Source organism: Chamaea fasciata, unplaced genomic scaffold (genome assembly GCF_029207755.1).
Source record: "Chamaea fasciata isolate MVZ Bird 193981 ecotype frontalis unplaced genomic scaffold, bChaFas1.0.hap1 SCAF_15, whole genome shotgun sequence".
In the NCBI taxonomy this organism is placed as follows: domain Eukaryota; kingdom Metazoa; phylum Chordata; class Aves; order Passeriformes; family Sylviidae; genus Chamaea; species Chamaea fasciata.
The window spans coordinates 9183985-9198597 of NW_027094100.1; the positions used below are offsets into that span (position 1 = coordinate 9183985).

Below are 14613 nucleotides of genomic sequence, written 5' to 3' on the forward strand. Positions count from 1 at the left end.
AAAACAGCTCCATTGCTTTGCCAGGCCATACAGGTCTTTTAAATGATGTGTGTAGATGGGGATGTGCAGTCAGGCTCTGATTGTTCTACAGCTCACATACGTGCTTGGCTTACCCATGTGGAAACCCCAGCTGAATTCAAAATGCCCCTGAAAAAGGGTTAATGGCGATCCCACTGATCATCTGCAGAGGAAGGGCTGCCGTTTCCTTAATGAGAATGGCTTTTACATTTTGTCCTATACTGCGTCAGAGAAATTATTTGCACTTCTTCTGCCACTGTATTGCAGTTCTACTTAGCAAAAGGCCCACAGTGAATTTTGCCTTTACATTAAAAAATGAAGAAAAGAAAAAAACACAGATGGCAACTTTGGTTTGATTTTGGTTTAATTTAATGAGAAAATGTTCCCAAATGAAAAGATTATACATGCCCAATTTTGATCTCCTTAAAATGAATGCAACCCCATCATAATGTAAATGCTAAGAATTTAGCATACAGAAAAGGAATTACTGGAATTACTTGTAGCAGGCATCTGTTTTAACTGTCAGGAATTGACCTGACCAGACTTTGAAGATAATATTGTGCTACCTTGAGTTCTGCTTTTTTTTCTACATTACAAACCAGTGTAATCCAAAAACCAGATCAAAAAGAAACACGACTAAATTGTAAATCCATATGAAAGCAGGAGATGGATGTCTGAAAGGAAAAATAACATGGTTACATAAGCATGTCTGCCTCCTCCTGGTATATTCATTGTGAGCAGCTCCTTCACCCTCTCATCCAGGTAAGTTACATGTTCCACCTAAGGTGAGTTAGATTCACCTTCAACTCTGTGGGCAGTTCCAAGAAAACACCTCTGTCAGGAGAGTACATAACAACACAACCTTAAAATTTACTGACTAGAAAGAGATCAAGCTCATGCTCAAAGTGAAGAAGAACTATACTAAACAAGGCTAGACTTCACAAGGTGTCTAAATGCCTTTAGGAATGCAGCGAAGGTGGCAGGAGGAAGGGGAGAAAGGTGAGCATTTCACATGGGTGGCTGGAATTGCTCTTAGGAAACACCATTGACTGGATCTGAACATGAGACTCTACAACTACACTTTAGAAATTAGATAATATGAATACAACCCTGTAAAATAAAAACAGGGGTGGGGGAAAAGGTTTTGTTCTCTGATTTAAAACAGGAAAGAAAATACTCATAATATAAATAATACCTAACAGCATCTTGGGACACCTGACAGACGTACATTTGTATTGACAGCAGACAAAGCACCAGCCAGTTCCTGGGGATCCACAACTGGTTAGGAAAGGGAAATGGATCACTACAAACCCACCCAGGTGAGCCCAGGGCTGCAGATACTGTAGCATTGAGCATGAGCCGAAAAAGCACTGCTGGTGTCCCAAGCATTTCTAGAAGAAACAGAGTCTGGGCAAGCAGCCAGCCAGCCAGCAGGCTGCGAGCAAACAGTTTGGGAGGGTTAGCACAGAGCACAGGAAAGACTGAAATGTTGTAGAGCAAACCCTGCCTGGTTCATCACAGGAAGAAACAAGTCCACTGCACTTGTAAGGTGTCGCTCTTGGTACCCTCTGCCCCATAATGCTTACAGCTCATTTAGAAAACAACCAATCAGAGATGCCTTGAAAAGCTCAGTTTCTATATATCTTCTAATAACTTTCCATTTTAATGATAATACTGTGAACTTTTTGGAGAGCTGATCTTTTAGCTTTAAAAAAGGACGAGAATTACACTAATGGAGCCAAATTAGGACGTCATGATGTGTTACTGAAACCGACGTTCCTTCCTCTGCTTCAGTGGGTGCAATCAAATCACATTGATTGTTCATCATGGAGTAGTGATCCTCAGTCTTCTCAGTCCTGTCAGTACATCTGACTCTGCACTGCAGCCTAAGTAAATCATGTGTTCATTATCCACTTCAGATGTGGTGTTGATATTGTGTTTTTCCTGTCTAAGTACACATTCTAGCTCACAAACTACAAATGTCAGGAGAAGACTGGGAGGGAGTTCATGCCTCTGAATTTCCTCAACCAAATAGTGCCACCCTGTCAACCTGAAGAAGACATTTTTGGCACATCATCCTCAAGCACTGCAGAAGTATTTATCAAAAATCTAGATGTGTAAAGATTTCTTCTACAATGGCAGGTTCATCTGCTGAAGTGAAGAAAGACAGTTCCCATAGTTAGGCAATAATCTGAAAGGATTAACATAATCCTAACTCTTTGTTGTTATATGGTATTTTTTACAGCCTCCAACCACTTCTCCTTCACAACCCTTGGAGAGGACAGCCAGCTCCCTCATTCTTCAACTGCATCCACAAGTAAGAATTTGGCCAAGGACCAAGAACATACTCAAAGCACAACAACTTCTACCACAGTCTGCAGGCCATCGAGAGTTGACTGTGCTTGTTCTGCGCACTCAGTGGAGAATTAGTTTGAATGCTATCAGGCCAACCAAGATGATAACAAGTTGTCCAGAGTGTTTCTATCTTAAGTGGGGAAGTTTTGACAGTACTTTTTTTTTTTAATATGGTAAAAATCACATTTATAATTCAGAAAGTTGTTAAAAATCTATTGATTAGTTTTAACTTTGATTCTTCACCCACAATTTTTAATGACCCACTCCAGCTCTGACAACACACCTAGATTGCATACTTCAGAAGTTTTCTTCATCTGCCTCAGATCTGATTTTTGGGTCAATAAATTTTCATTGACTTCTGATCCTGAAAACCGTGAGTACGCAAACTAATGCGAATCTCCTCAGCCAGGGCAGCAGATCTTCATAATTTATAGTACAGTTCAAAAGTCCCTTCACAGATCTACTATTTTCATATAAATTCCTTCTAACAACTTCTCATTTGGCAATACCAACTCCAGCAGTCAGACCCTTTAAGACAAGAACTGGGAAATAAGACATAGTTGGCAGTGCAGTGCAAACCAAAAGGGATGTTCAAAGGAAATAACATCAGAAGTTGGCAAGGTGGCAGATGTATTTGCTGAATTAAACCAGATTCAGTTAAAAAAAGTTTGAAATGTAAAAGTCAAAGTAGGACACTTCAAGTCCAGTATTGTTTCAGCCCTGATGATTGATGCAAAAGACAAGACCGTAAGAAGCATAGACAGATGTCAAATCACCTTCAAAAGCAAGCACTTCAAAAATAAATACTAGGATTTAAATTAATCAAGTTTATAATGTAAAATTCTAACAGTTGTCAGTTGACAACTCAGTCACAAGAGAGGTACACCATCCCTATCTCCAGAATAACCTAGAAAAGGTGGTGGAAATACTTGGGCCCACTGAAGAAAACTAGGTGTGAAGTAAAAAACAGACATAAAGAAACAGTTGAGAATAGCTTTATCCATGTCTTTATTCACATCCACACGTCAATAAACCCAAGAAAAGCACAGGCCCCAGTGGTCCCTAAAAATGTCTTGCTGGCAACACATTGCTCCAAGGACTCTTCAATACTCCTTGCAAAAAACAAGAAATAAAAGGTAAAGGGAGAGATAATTACAAGTAGTATTAACTTCTGTGGTTACTTGCTTATTATTTCTGCCCACAGAATAGAAAGAGCAGTGGCTTTTGGAGAAACATTGGCATAATTCCTTCGAGTTTGTGTAATTCTATTGATAATCTGTTTTATACACTCACCCCACAAGAAAGAAAAAAAGAAACTGAGATGGAGGGAAAGGGTAGAAATGGAACATGGTACCCAAGGGACTGGAGTTCAATTTGTTGTTCCAAAACAGATTTACTGCACAATCTCAGCAAAATCTTTACAGCCTAAAGGTACTGAGGCAATGCTTCCTCTAGGAAGGTTTCAGTGACCTGGGCAAAAAAAAATACGTCTACCATGTAGATGCACCATGGAAAAAGCAGTAACCCATTTCCAAATGTATTAGCAGAACCACAGAAGTTGTAATTCTGTGTGAAAATCGTCCAGATTAGAATGTGGCACCTCCCAGCACAGATCAACTTTCCAGCTTCTTCTAATGAAAACAAGTACACTGGAAAAGGCAGGCACATGGGTTGGGCATACAGGTTGACAACTACAATTCCTTTGGTAGCTTTCTGTATTCCAGTCATTTATGAGTGCATTTATTATTGCATTGAGGCCTGGCTTCAAGCTTTTGCATTTGAGAAATTACAAATGTGAAAAGAGCGGTAATTTATAAAGTCTTTTCATTTATATTTTCACTGCATTTTAAAAACCAATTGTCATTTGTACATGCAGCATGAGGCTTTGGACCTTTAGAGTCTCATCCAAAGTTTGGCTTTAACTCCTGTTCTATTTTATCATAACTCTTTTTTCTAAATATAAGGAGCCCACAGTCAAATACTGGAAGGAAGCAGGAACAAGCTCTCCCCCTGCCCTTACAGTCAACACCTGTGCTGAGGAGAAGAGCACAAGGCAAGGAGTAGCCATCAACAGGATCTTCCTAGATCTTTCAGTACACATGAACAAGGAAGAAGAGCTTTGGCTCTGCCCCAGTTCTAAAAGTAAAGAGCAAGTAAATCTTGAGCAAGTAAATGTGCCTTACACAAAATGATCTGTGCTAGATACAGGGAGAGCACAGAACTTTTGCTTCCCCCCCGAGGCAGAACTGCAGGCTCACACTCTGCTCTCTGAAACGCTCTTCTTGCTCAGTCCTGGTGCTTCCCTTACCCTCAGCCAGCTGTCCACATCAAACAACTGCAACATTAAAACCTGCTTCTCAAAACAGGAATGCACATGGCTAGGAGAAACCACAGGAAAGGAAAGACTAAGGGGAAAAGTATTTGATTCCCTTCCATTCTTAGATAGCCAACATACTATCTCCATACATGTCATCTTCTTGGCACAGCAAATGAACAACTTCCTATGACTAAATAAATAGAAATACAACTGACTCCTACTGGTTCTTTATGCAGAGGCAGAATGCATTACAATTAAGCAATCTCAAAATTACAAACTCTAAAGGCTATAACAAGGAAGTACAGGCTAGATAAACTGGTCATTATTAAAAAAATATAACCCTTTTCTCACTAAAGAAATTGCTGTGCAGTAATTACTGCTCACATGACAGTGTGACAGTTTAGGATGTCAGGGACAAGCAGTGATAATCTGAGTGCTGAACATGCACTCCAGAACAGAAAGCTGCAGCCAGTTTTAAAACACACAGCTTTGACAAATGTATCACAGGGAGCTGTTTTGCTCATAAAACTTAAAGTCTTCTGCAACTTTTCATCAATCACTTGATTAGGCAATGAAACTCACCAAGTGAAATATCCAAGAAAACAGACTCTGAATAAATTAAAATTTTCCAGGACAAAACCATATTTTACCTATCAATTTTGTTTCCAGGGTAGTCCAGCCCATTGTTTGGGATTAACTCTTTCCAACATTTATCCTTGCAGGCTGGAAGCGAGAAGTGGAAGAGGATGCTGAGAACTTTCCACTTAACCTTCTGGTTTAGAGTACCAGACCCCTCAAGTAACTTTACCACATATCAACATAAACGCTGGTTTCAGCTGTTCTGTTCCCGAGTAGCTACCTCAGAGCATGTGCTCAAACTTCTAGTGCCACTGTCTGTAAAGCAGCTCCTGGTGCAGCGCAGCTATTCCCACACAAGGGAACATTAGTTAATTTGCATTCACAGTTACCATATGAGGTGTGAGTTTCTGACAGTCCACACATTTTATATTTAAAGACTGTAGGAAATTAAAATAATTATCTTTGATATAATAACAAAAGTAACTTACCAGTCCATCGCAATTGCTGATAGCGACTGAAGCATTTGGCAGATCAGTGATATCCCCAACATAGAGGCAATTCCCATAGAGAGGTTCAATATGAGTCTCCTCAGAGTCCTCCTGCCACTCAACTGTTGCTCCAGGGGCCACGAGCCTGGAGTTTGGCCGCAACCTGAAGTGAAACTCTCTTCCAAAAACAGTGACATTGTAAAATATCTGCTCATTTGCTGCTTCATGTTGCAAGTCCTCCACAGCTCTCCTGAAGCGTGCTTTTGGCGGTCCGGACACCAGGTGGGATAGGAACCTGCCCTCTGAATCGGTGCTTGTGGGGATGACAAGGCTGTACTCCTCTATATTCCTCAGGATTGAATCTTTACAGGGAGAAAGCAAGAGAGGACAGAGATACTAGAACTAAACATATCCTGATGCCGCGGGAATTTTATTCCATTATTCATTAGCACAGCAGACACTTACATAAGGCAGATGGACACTGCACTCTTTGCAGGCACTTGGTTCACCTGCATGAAGTGTGCAGAGTTCACTCAAACTTGCCTTTTCTTCCCCAAAATACCAGACGGCAGCGTGAGCCTCCCCACCCTGCCAGGACCCGCGAGGTCCCGCTCCCCTTTGCTCACCCAGCCGGGACCCCGCACCCCTGCACACCCCGTCAGTGACCCGGTCGCCTCGGGGACTTTGGGGGTTTCCCGGGTGGCCAGCGTTGAAGAGAGAGCGTTGATTCACTTCGGGACCGCTCGCAGGGGCAGGGGTAGGGGCTGGGTTTGCAGGTGGTAAGCCTGCAAGGCAAAGGCACGTCCCTCAAACTACCTCCGGTGCGGCGGGTTTGAGCGGAGCGGTGATGGGGACGCCGCGGGCAGCGATCGGGAGCGGTCTGAGTGGGGAGCCCGGGAGTTTTGGACGGAGGCGATGGCCCGGGCAGGAGGAGGAGGCAGACGAGCTGCCATGTGTTCCAGCCCGCACGGGGAACCCCAGGCACCGCTCCCTGCCCGCCGGGGCTCGCCCGCTCCGCGGGGCAGGCAGCGGGCGGCCGGGGCTGCGGGCAGCGGCGCAGCGCTGCCAGTGCCGGGCGCTCCCGCGTCCCTTCCCCGCCGGCGGAGCGGCTGCCCGGTCCCCGTCCCCGCCTGCCGCTCGCAGGAAACAACTGGAAACCCGGCAAAAGTAGCCGCAGAAGAAGTTCAAGGGGAGCCGAAAGCCGCGAGGCGACGAGCCGCTACTTGGGACGGGCGGGCTGCGGGCACCGGCCGGCGGCGGCGGGGCAGGGCGAGCAGCCCCGAAGGCGTCCCGGCGGAGACCTACCTCTGTCCCCGGGGCGCCGCAGGGCGCCGGCCGGCAGGGCGAGCGCGCAGCAGAGCAGGAGGCAGGCGATGCCCGCGGGAGGGTCCATCGCGGCGGCCCCGGTCAGACGCGGGGGCCGGCGCCCGGGCTGCCCGCAGTCGGGGCGGGCCAGGCGGCAGCCCCGCTCCGCGCTGCTCCGCGCCGCTCAGCGCTGCCCCGCGCCCCGCCGCCCGCGCATTCGCCCAGCCGCAGCCGCAGCGGCAGTGGCGGCCGCGCTCCCGGCTCGCAGCGAAGCAGAGACACCAGGAGGCGGCGGGGGTATAGTACTGGAAGCACAGGGCGTGCGGAGTGAAGTCAGGCTGATTGACAGAGGCGCTGCCACACGGCGCAGCCGGGCCGCGGGGAGCGGGGACGGGCCGCGGGGAGCGGGGACGGGACCGCCCGCCCCGCCGGGCAGCCCCCGCGCCCGCCCCCGCCGCGCTCCGGGCAGCCCCGGCCGGGAGCGCCCGCCCCGCGCCGCGCCCCGCTCCGGGACCGGCCCGCCGGCGGGGACTGGAGTTGGCAGATCGCGTGTGGAGGCGAAAAGAAACGGCCCGCGTCGGGCTCGGGAGCCCCCGGCGCTGGGGCAGCGTCCCGCTACCGAGGCCCGCGGGCTGCGCCGCCCCGGCTGCGCATCCATATGGAGCCGGCCGGGGACAGACGGGGCTGGCAAACTTAAGGCACCTCGGCATAAGTTGTGTTGCAGTCTTAGTTTCCAGTTGACAGCAGGGACCCAAATGGAAAAAGTGCCACCAGCAGAGGCAAATCACGGTCAGCGATCTTCATCTGATCCCATAAATTACTCTAAGCAGCCATTTCACAGGAAAAAATTGTTTGGACTATTTGCTAATAAGACTGAAAGTGCTTCCTGCAATCTTATATTAAATATCTGCAATTGGAGAGATAGACCCTGAAAGTCTTTAGGAGTACTATAAATACAATATAGAAGAAGGATTTTTAAATAATTAAATAATCAAGAGTGGCCTTTATGGTAAAAAAACAAGTTATATTTGTTTCCATATGGCCAGGATAAATGCCATACTGCTTATTCCCTTCAAATAATGTATATATTTCCTCAGCTTTTACATTGCTGGCATCATCTGCTGTTTTCACCACTTTACTCTTTAACCTTGCAGAATCCTATTAGCCCTTCTTGTGCTCCTGCTGGCCCTGCCAGCCCACAGCCCTACCTCCCCCCAGGCTGATTCTCACTGTATCTGCATGTGTTAGACCTCTCTGGAAAGCTGCAGGCAATGGCTTCCTGCAGGAAGCTGGTCTTCTGCCAAGGAATTTTCCTGGGTATCCTTGACTATTCTTGCTCCTTTATGACTAAGGGTCCGGCTATTACCTTCCACCCCTATATTATGGATACAAATGAAGGGTATGGAAGAAAAATAACAGCAAGCCAGTCCTGCTCCCTCCCCATGATGAGGTTTATGGACGCCAGCCCTGATCAGTTACGGCAGTATATGATTTCTTCTTGCTTGGTTTGATGTTCTGGTTTGGCTTTCCCATTTTTTAGGTTAAGCATAAAAAGGGAAAGATTATACTGAATGATGAGGTAGATCAACTTGTACGTTGCATTCAAACATCCCTTTTCTTATCTTTTCAAATGATCTCGATTTAGAATTGCTGTCTGCACCAGGCTTCTCCCAGTTCTTCCTTTTGGTTTGGTTTTATGTTGGTTCTTTTTTTTTTCTTTCTTTTTTTTTTTTTTTTTTTTTTTTTTTTTGGTTTGGGTTTGGGTCCATATTGAGCAGCTTCTCTTACTTAAAATCTCATATGCTTTCATCAGTACACAGCTGGTAAAGTTCCAGCTTCATTTTTATTGGACTTGTATTTTAAGCTGATGATGTGGCTTTTTTATGTTTCATCCATCCCATCCTGCTCAAATTGAAATAACTTCTGCACATAAACTTGAAAGGGAGAGGGGTTGGCCCTCTACATTTGAAATCAAAGTCCTTATTTGTACATGATTCATCCAAAAAAAATAAGGGACAGAGTAGATTATACAAATACAAAACAACCCAGCCATTAGTTCTACTAATTAAGATGGATTTTTACTCTTAAAAATACTGGAGGTTAGAAAATATGCCTTAATATGGATAACAGCTGTACTGCAGAGTAATGATATAAACAAAAAGAATCAGTAACTGCCTTCATGCAGTTTATTTCTATACAGAAAGCAAGTTCTATGTGCACATGTTGTTACCTTATCACATGGAGACAAAAGCTCCATGGGCTCCAGGGCTTGGGGAGACTGTTTTACAACCTCCTTTAAAATTTTAAACAAAACCAAACTGAGAACCAGTGTCAAACAATGGAGCCAGATCTGCAGCTGGTAAAAACTGTGCTTCCACTGCACTCGCTGGAATAAATCCTGGTCCCTACTGAAGTCAGTGAGAGTTTTGCCATTGACTTCAGCGGAGCCAAGATTTCCTGCAGTAGATTCTCAGTGAGATTTAGACCAACTGAGGATGTTCCACATGGCACAGCAATGGGCCTGTTATCCTTCCACAGGAAAAATGGATGCATGTTTGACCCTGAGGAGGTGGTCCAAAGTACGCCAAACACCACAGAGCCCAGAGGAGTGAAATTCAAGAACAGTACTTATGTCCCTGCTATTACACCACTGTAGCAGAGAAGTTCAGGGACATATCCTTCTCAAAACTAGTTCTCCATTTCCTAAACTGGGATTCTTGTCACAGACAGATGAGGCTGTGGCCTGGGTTTCCTTAGTGGGGCATTGCCATGGCTGTCTCCAGAACAATGCTTCTATACATTTTAGAATCAACTAGAAAAAAAGTCAGTGTGGAATGTATGGACTGCTGCATTAATTATAGTCCACAACCTTCTAAATTAATTGTTGTGAACGAAGTCACAGCATATTTATTTCACTGGAATGAAGGGAGAAGGACTAGATACCGCAACTGTGCTTGGATAGTTCAATCTGAGAGTATGGCTGTGCTGCTGCCAGCCATGACTACAGTCACACAGATGTTTGCCTTCACTGGATACAGGCATAGAGGAAGGAGAAAATGATGCTCTGTGTGTCCTGAATGAACGCCTAGACTGAAGGAAAGGTGTTCTAGCAGCTGAAATACCTGAATTAGTTTTAAATGAGCCAGCAGAAGTATGAACAGCCCTGTAACTGAACTGATACGGGGCTCACCACAGACTGTGGAGTATTTATTGGATTTACAGACTTTCTAATCCATACCAAGTTTGTGCTATCTGTTCCTGTTCCAGCTAGGGTACATCTGCATAAACTGCAGCCAGACCTTCCCTTGGAGATGTTCTCCCAACATTTAATTTTGCTTAGGAAAATGAATAGATCCTAAGCTTAATCACCAATACTGCTCTGGAGGTGTTTTAAACACATATAACTGCACCTTGCAATGAGAAGAGAAATTTACTGTATCTGGAATTTCTAAGACCTCTTGCTGTTTTCAAGGGCAAATCACTCTTTTATTAGTGGGGCTGTGAGGAGAGATGCTGGACTGCAGCACTGTGCCTTCTGCAAAGGGCACACCAACACCTGAGTAGGGAACTTTGAGTCTGCTTATGGCTCAAAGCAGTCCAAGCTCTCAGCTGAGAGCTTCCCCTTTTGGGGAATTCTCATTCCTGACCTCCTGATGGGGAAGATGGTACCTGTCTGCACAAGGACTGCATTTTGCATGTGTTTCTCATGCATGTGATTGTCTTTGCTCTCACCCTTGACTGCCATACACACTTTGTGACTATGCAATGTTATAAAGGTTAATAAAAAGGAAGAAAAATTAAAACAGTGTGCCAGTTCATTTCCTTCACACTTGACATTTCCATGCTTCACATTGTTTGAACCCTTTTGCCATTATGTGGCACTATGATGTACTACCTCATAGTGGTACTATGTACTACTAAAAAAAGTATGTATTTAATGCTGATTTTGAAGCAGTGCAAGCTAAAGAGGAATCATTAAAATTGGAAAAGTCCTACCTTCCCCCCTTTTATTTTAGTAGGGTAACAAAACAATCCAGTGCACAAAAAATAGACCAATGGAACTATTAATAAATTATCAAATTATTCAGCTCTTGTTAATGATTTCACTTCCACTTCTTTTTTAAGAAAGTGCCAAAGAAATGTTCCAAGATAAGTGAAGTAAAAATGAACCAAATTAAAGTAGTAATACCCAGGCCGATCTCTTAGATTCTTGGAATAAGAAATCAGGTAATATTACAAAATATATTAACATATTTAACTAATAAAATCCTGCCTTCAACAGAAAACTACTGACTGAAGGTATAAAAGCAGGACATCCCCTCTGCCTGTTCATCCTGAGGACCAGCTCCTAAGCCCTTCCCAGGCATGCTCAGTGTGGCCAGGCTCCTCAGGAGTCTTGGAGATTCTGCTGAGCCAGCAGCAGCATGGGACACAGAACCTCAGGAGCTTTACTTAGAAAAACTTGGGCAGTTTTACATTTTAAAGCCTGCCACTGTTAGATGATGGGACTTAGCTCTCACTTTAGCTGCCGAAGATTCAAGTGTCCATTCTTCCAAGACAGAACAGAGCAGCCTGCACTCTTCCCAACCCTGTTCCGTGTGTCACTGCTGGCACACCTGCAGCCTGGGACAGTAAAAAGGTCATGCTGCCTGCAATTCACTCAGGCCAAGAGATTAACCTGTAAGATGCTGCTGATACAGGGACCAGCTGTGGGTACGTTCTCGAGACTGTGCTCATTGATAACACAGCTTCCAATTCCTTCTGTGCTGGCACAGAGCTCCTGCCTGATCACGGGACCTGAATTTGCACCTGAACTGTTCACACACACAAGTTTGCCCTCAGATCTAGGGAAGGAAGTAACAGAACTGCAGGGATGGATCCAAGTTTCCTTCAGCACCTTCAGTATTTGGTTCAGTCACTTTGTCCTGATTTTGTGGCCCATGGTAGATGTTCCATCTTAATTCCCCTTTATGTATTACGTTGACTGAGAAAATGCAAAATTTCACTGTTACCACTTCTTCCTGTAACCATCTGTATTTACCAGCTAGTGTAATTGTCTTTTGATAAATAGTACAATCCTTCCCCTATGCTTTCACCTTGATTCTTTCTGTTCAGATCTATTGCCTCACTATTAATATTCCAGCCATGTGATTTATCCCAGCATGCTCCCGGAATACTTGCCTTCTCTATATAAATATTTGAATGATCTTAATTTCAACTAATTAGTACTGGGACATTTGATTTCCCTCTTGAAGAATTCTCATTTGCTACTAACCAATTCCTTTCCAGTATAAGAGACACATATTTTGAGGGGAGAGAATAGAGTCACAGAATGAACCAAACACTTTTTCTATACTGTTCTACCCTTCTTCATATTGTTCATGTCAATCTTATGCCAAAATAACTCTCCTAGGTCAGAAATCTCAAAAACATCAAGTACACAGGCAGTGACAATAAAGCATTCCTATCCTGCCTATCAATATGCTTCCAACCTCACAGAAAGACAGGCCTTATGTAACATCTTATTATGCCACAAATTGAGACAAGTCATTACGTTCAGATTTGTGAAGAATCTGGGAAATAAAATAAAGTTTGATGGTCCTCAAATCTGTTACTCTCCCTGTCAGCTTTACCTATAAAGGGAGTTTAGATCCCAAACAAGGGTTTGGGATTTTTTCCCAGAGCAAATCTAGCCATATATAATTTTCCCTGAAAAGCATTTAGCAAGTTTGGGTGAAACATATTGGCTTTGTGCACCAAGGCTTTTTAAAAAGAGAAGGATCAACATCTTCCAGAAGAAACATTTCTGGAGGAAAAATACGTTTCTAGTCAACATACTAACTTATTGTTGAGAAACAATTTCAGTGGAACAGTTTCAACCGACCATACTTACAAATTTTTCTGCTAGAAAGAAATCATTTCAGAAGCATTTCAGCCATGCAGATTTCTTCTCTCTCCAGAAAAACCACACCAGTCATTCTCACTGATTCACCCACTGCTGATATTAAATGGTCATTCGTTCAGTTTAAGCATTGTTCTAGTGAGTAAAGATGCACATAAAGAGCATATGTTAAGAAACAAAACAAAAATATTCCTAGTAACTAGTAGCAAAATGCCTCTGAAATATGTATTAATAAATCCAAGTACAACCAAAAAGCAAGATTATTCCTAAAACAAAGAAATTTTGATTCTTCAGATCCATTTCTCTCTTCAAATGAAACAAATTTTACTTTCCTGTTGCCTGCTTCACAGCTGCAACTCTGATAATAGGACATCTTAGTAATTGATATCTTCACTAAAAACAAATACCCGTTTAAAATAGATGAGGAGATTTTCCAGTTTCAGAATGATTATTTATATATTTGTATTGAAGTAATGCCTAGAAGGCCCAGTTGAGACTGAGGTCTATTGAGTTAGTAAGACAGTGAAGAAAGTGACCTCCCTAAGTACAAAATTCAATATATCAGTTTAGCGAAACAAGTACAAAAATAAGGATTTCCATCTCAAAATCCTAACAGGTTGGATAATATTTTAAAAAATCATCTCTGCAGTCCTTATCTATTACTCGTAGGCACACTTTTCAAATAGTATTTATTCTTTACATTTACAAACAGTTTATCTGAATAATTTTATCCTTTAACAACAGAAGTCTTAAGCTAATTCCCTTCTCACCGCCTACTCCATCTCCTCAAGAGATGCCGCGCGTTTGCAACTTAGCGTTTTTTATTTTTTTCCCCCCTTAATCATGCTTGCTGGGAGCCATAAAGCTGAAAGGGAGAAAACCGTAAATAATTGCATCTTCAGAGATGAGTTTAAGCTTTAAGCAGTAGCAGAAGTACTGAATTCATATGCTCCACCACGCTTCATCAGAGAAGGCCTTACAAATTAGGGTAAGGAAAACTTGCTAGTAGCCAGGACCCTATATTTTAAGAGGTTTTTTCATCACTCACAGAAATGATAGAATTTCTGTAGCTGCTGTTTCAGTATAGAAGTAACACAGAAGGAAAAGCACAGCAGATTACTGGGATCTTATCCAATATGGAATATCTGCAGCCTCAAGTCAAACAAGCTCAGGAGGTTCATGGAATTTGACTCAGTGAGAACTGCCAACTCAGGGGGAAGGTCACAATTACAGTGCCTGAAGGATAAAGGAAAACAATTCTCAGGCGGTTGGGAAATGGGAAGTTTTTGGGAATGTGCATTTTCTACCTTACAAAAAGGGAGTTATGTTAAGATTGTGAATTTTGCACTTCCTTTAGCTCCAGTCTCCAAGCCTGCCAAATGATGTGGAAGCTCTACCTAATCCTCCACTCATTCACATGAGGAAATGAGGGCAGGAATTCTTTGGGAACATTTAAAAGCAAGCCACTTGCATCATTTGTCACTAAGAAAAATGTGAGACAAAGACTAAGAATAGAATAATTTCTATTCACCTTTATCATGCAGGAATTTAATCCCATCTCTGCCTTCTATTTAATCCTTGTACAGAATTTACTTGAGTGTGAGCTGGCACTCCTAAGAGTGAGCTATAACTTGTGTCACAGTAGCATC

The 14613-nt window shown here is 43.5% G+C and overlaps 1 protein-coding gene across 1 annotated transcript in view; it reads right to left on the minus strand.

Moving 5' to 3' along the window:
- ADAMTS2 (ADAM metallopeptidase with thrombospondin type 1 motif 2) overlaps positions 1-7150 on the minus strand; it is a 170722-nt gene extending 163572 nt beyond the window's left edge. The window contains exons 1-3 of the mRNA XM_066197448.1: positions 7103-7150; positions 6574-6703; positions 5758-6119 (exon numbers count right to left, since the gene is read on the minus strand). Of these exons, the coding sequence (XP_066053545.1) occupies positions 5758-6119; positions 6574-6703; positions 7103-7150 (540 nt within the window). The remainder of the gene's footprint in view (positions 1-5757; positions 6120-6573; positions 6704-7102) is intronic.
- Between the last annotated feature and the right edge of the window lie 7463 nt (positions 7151-14613).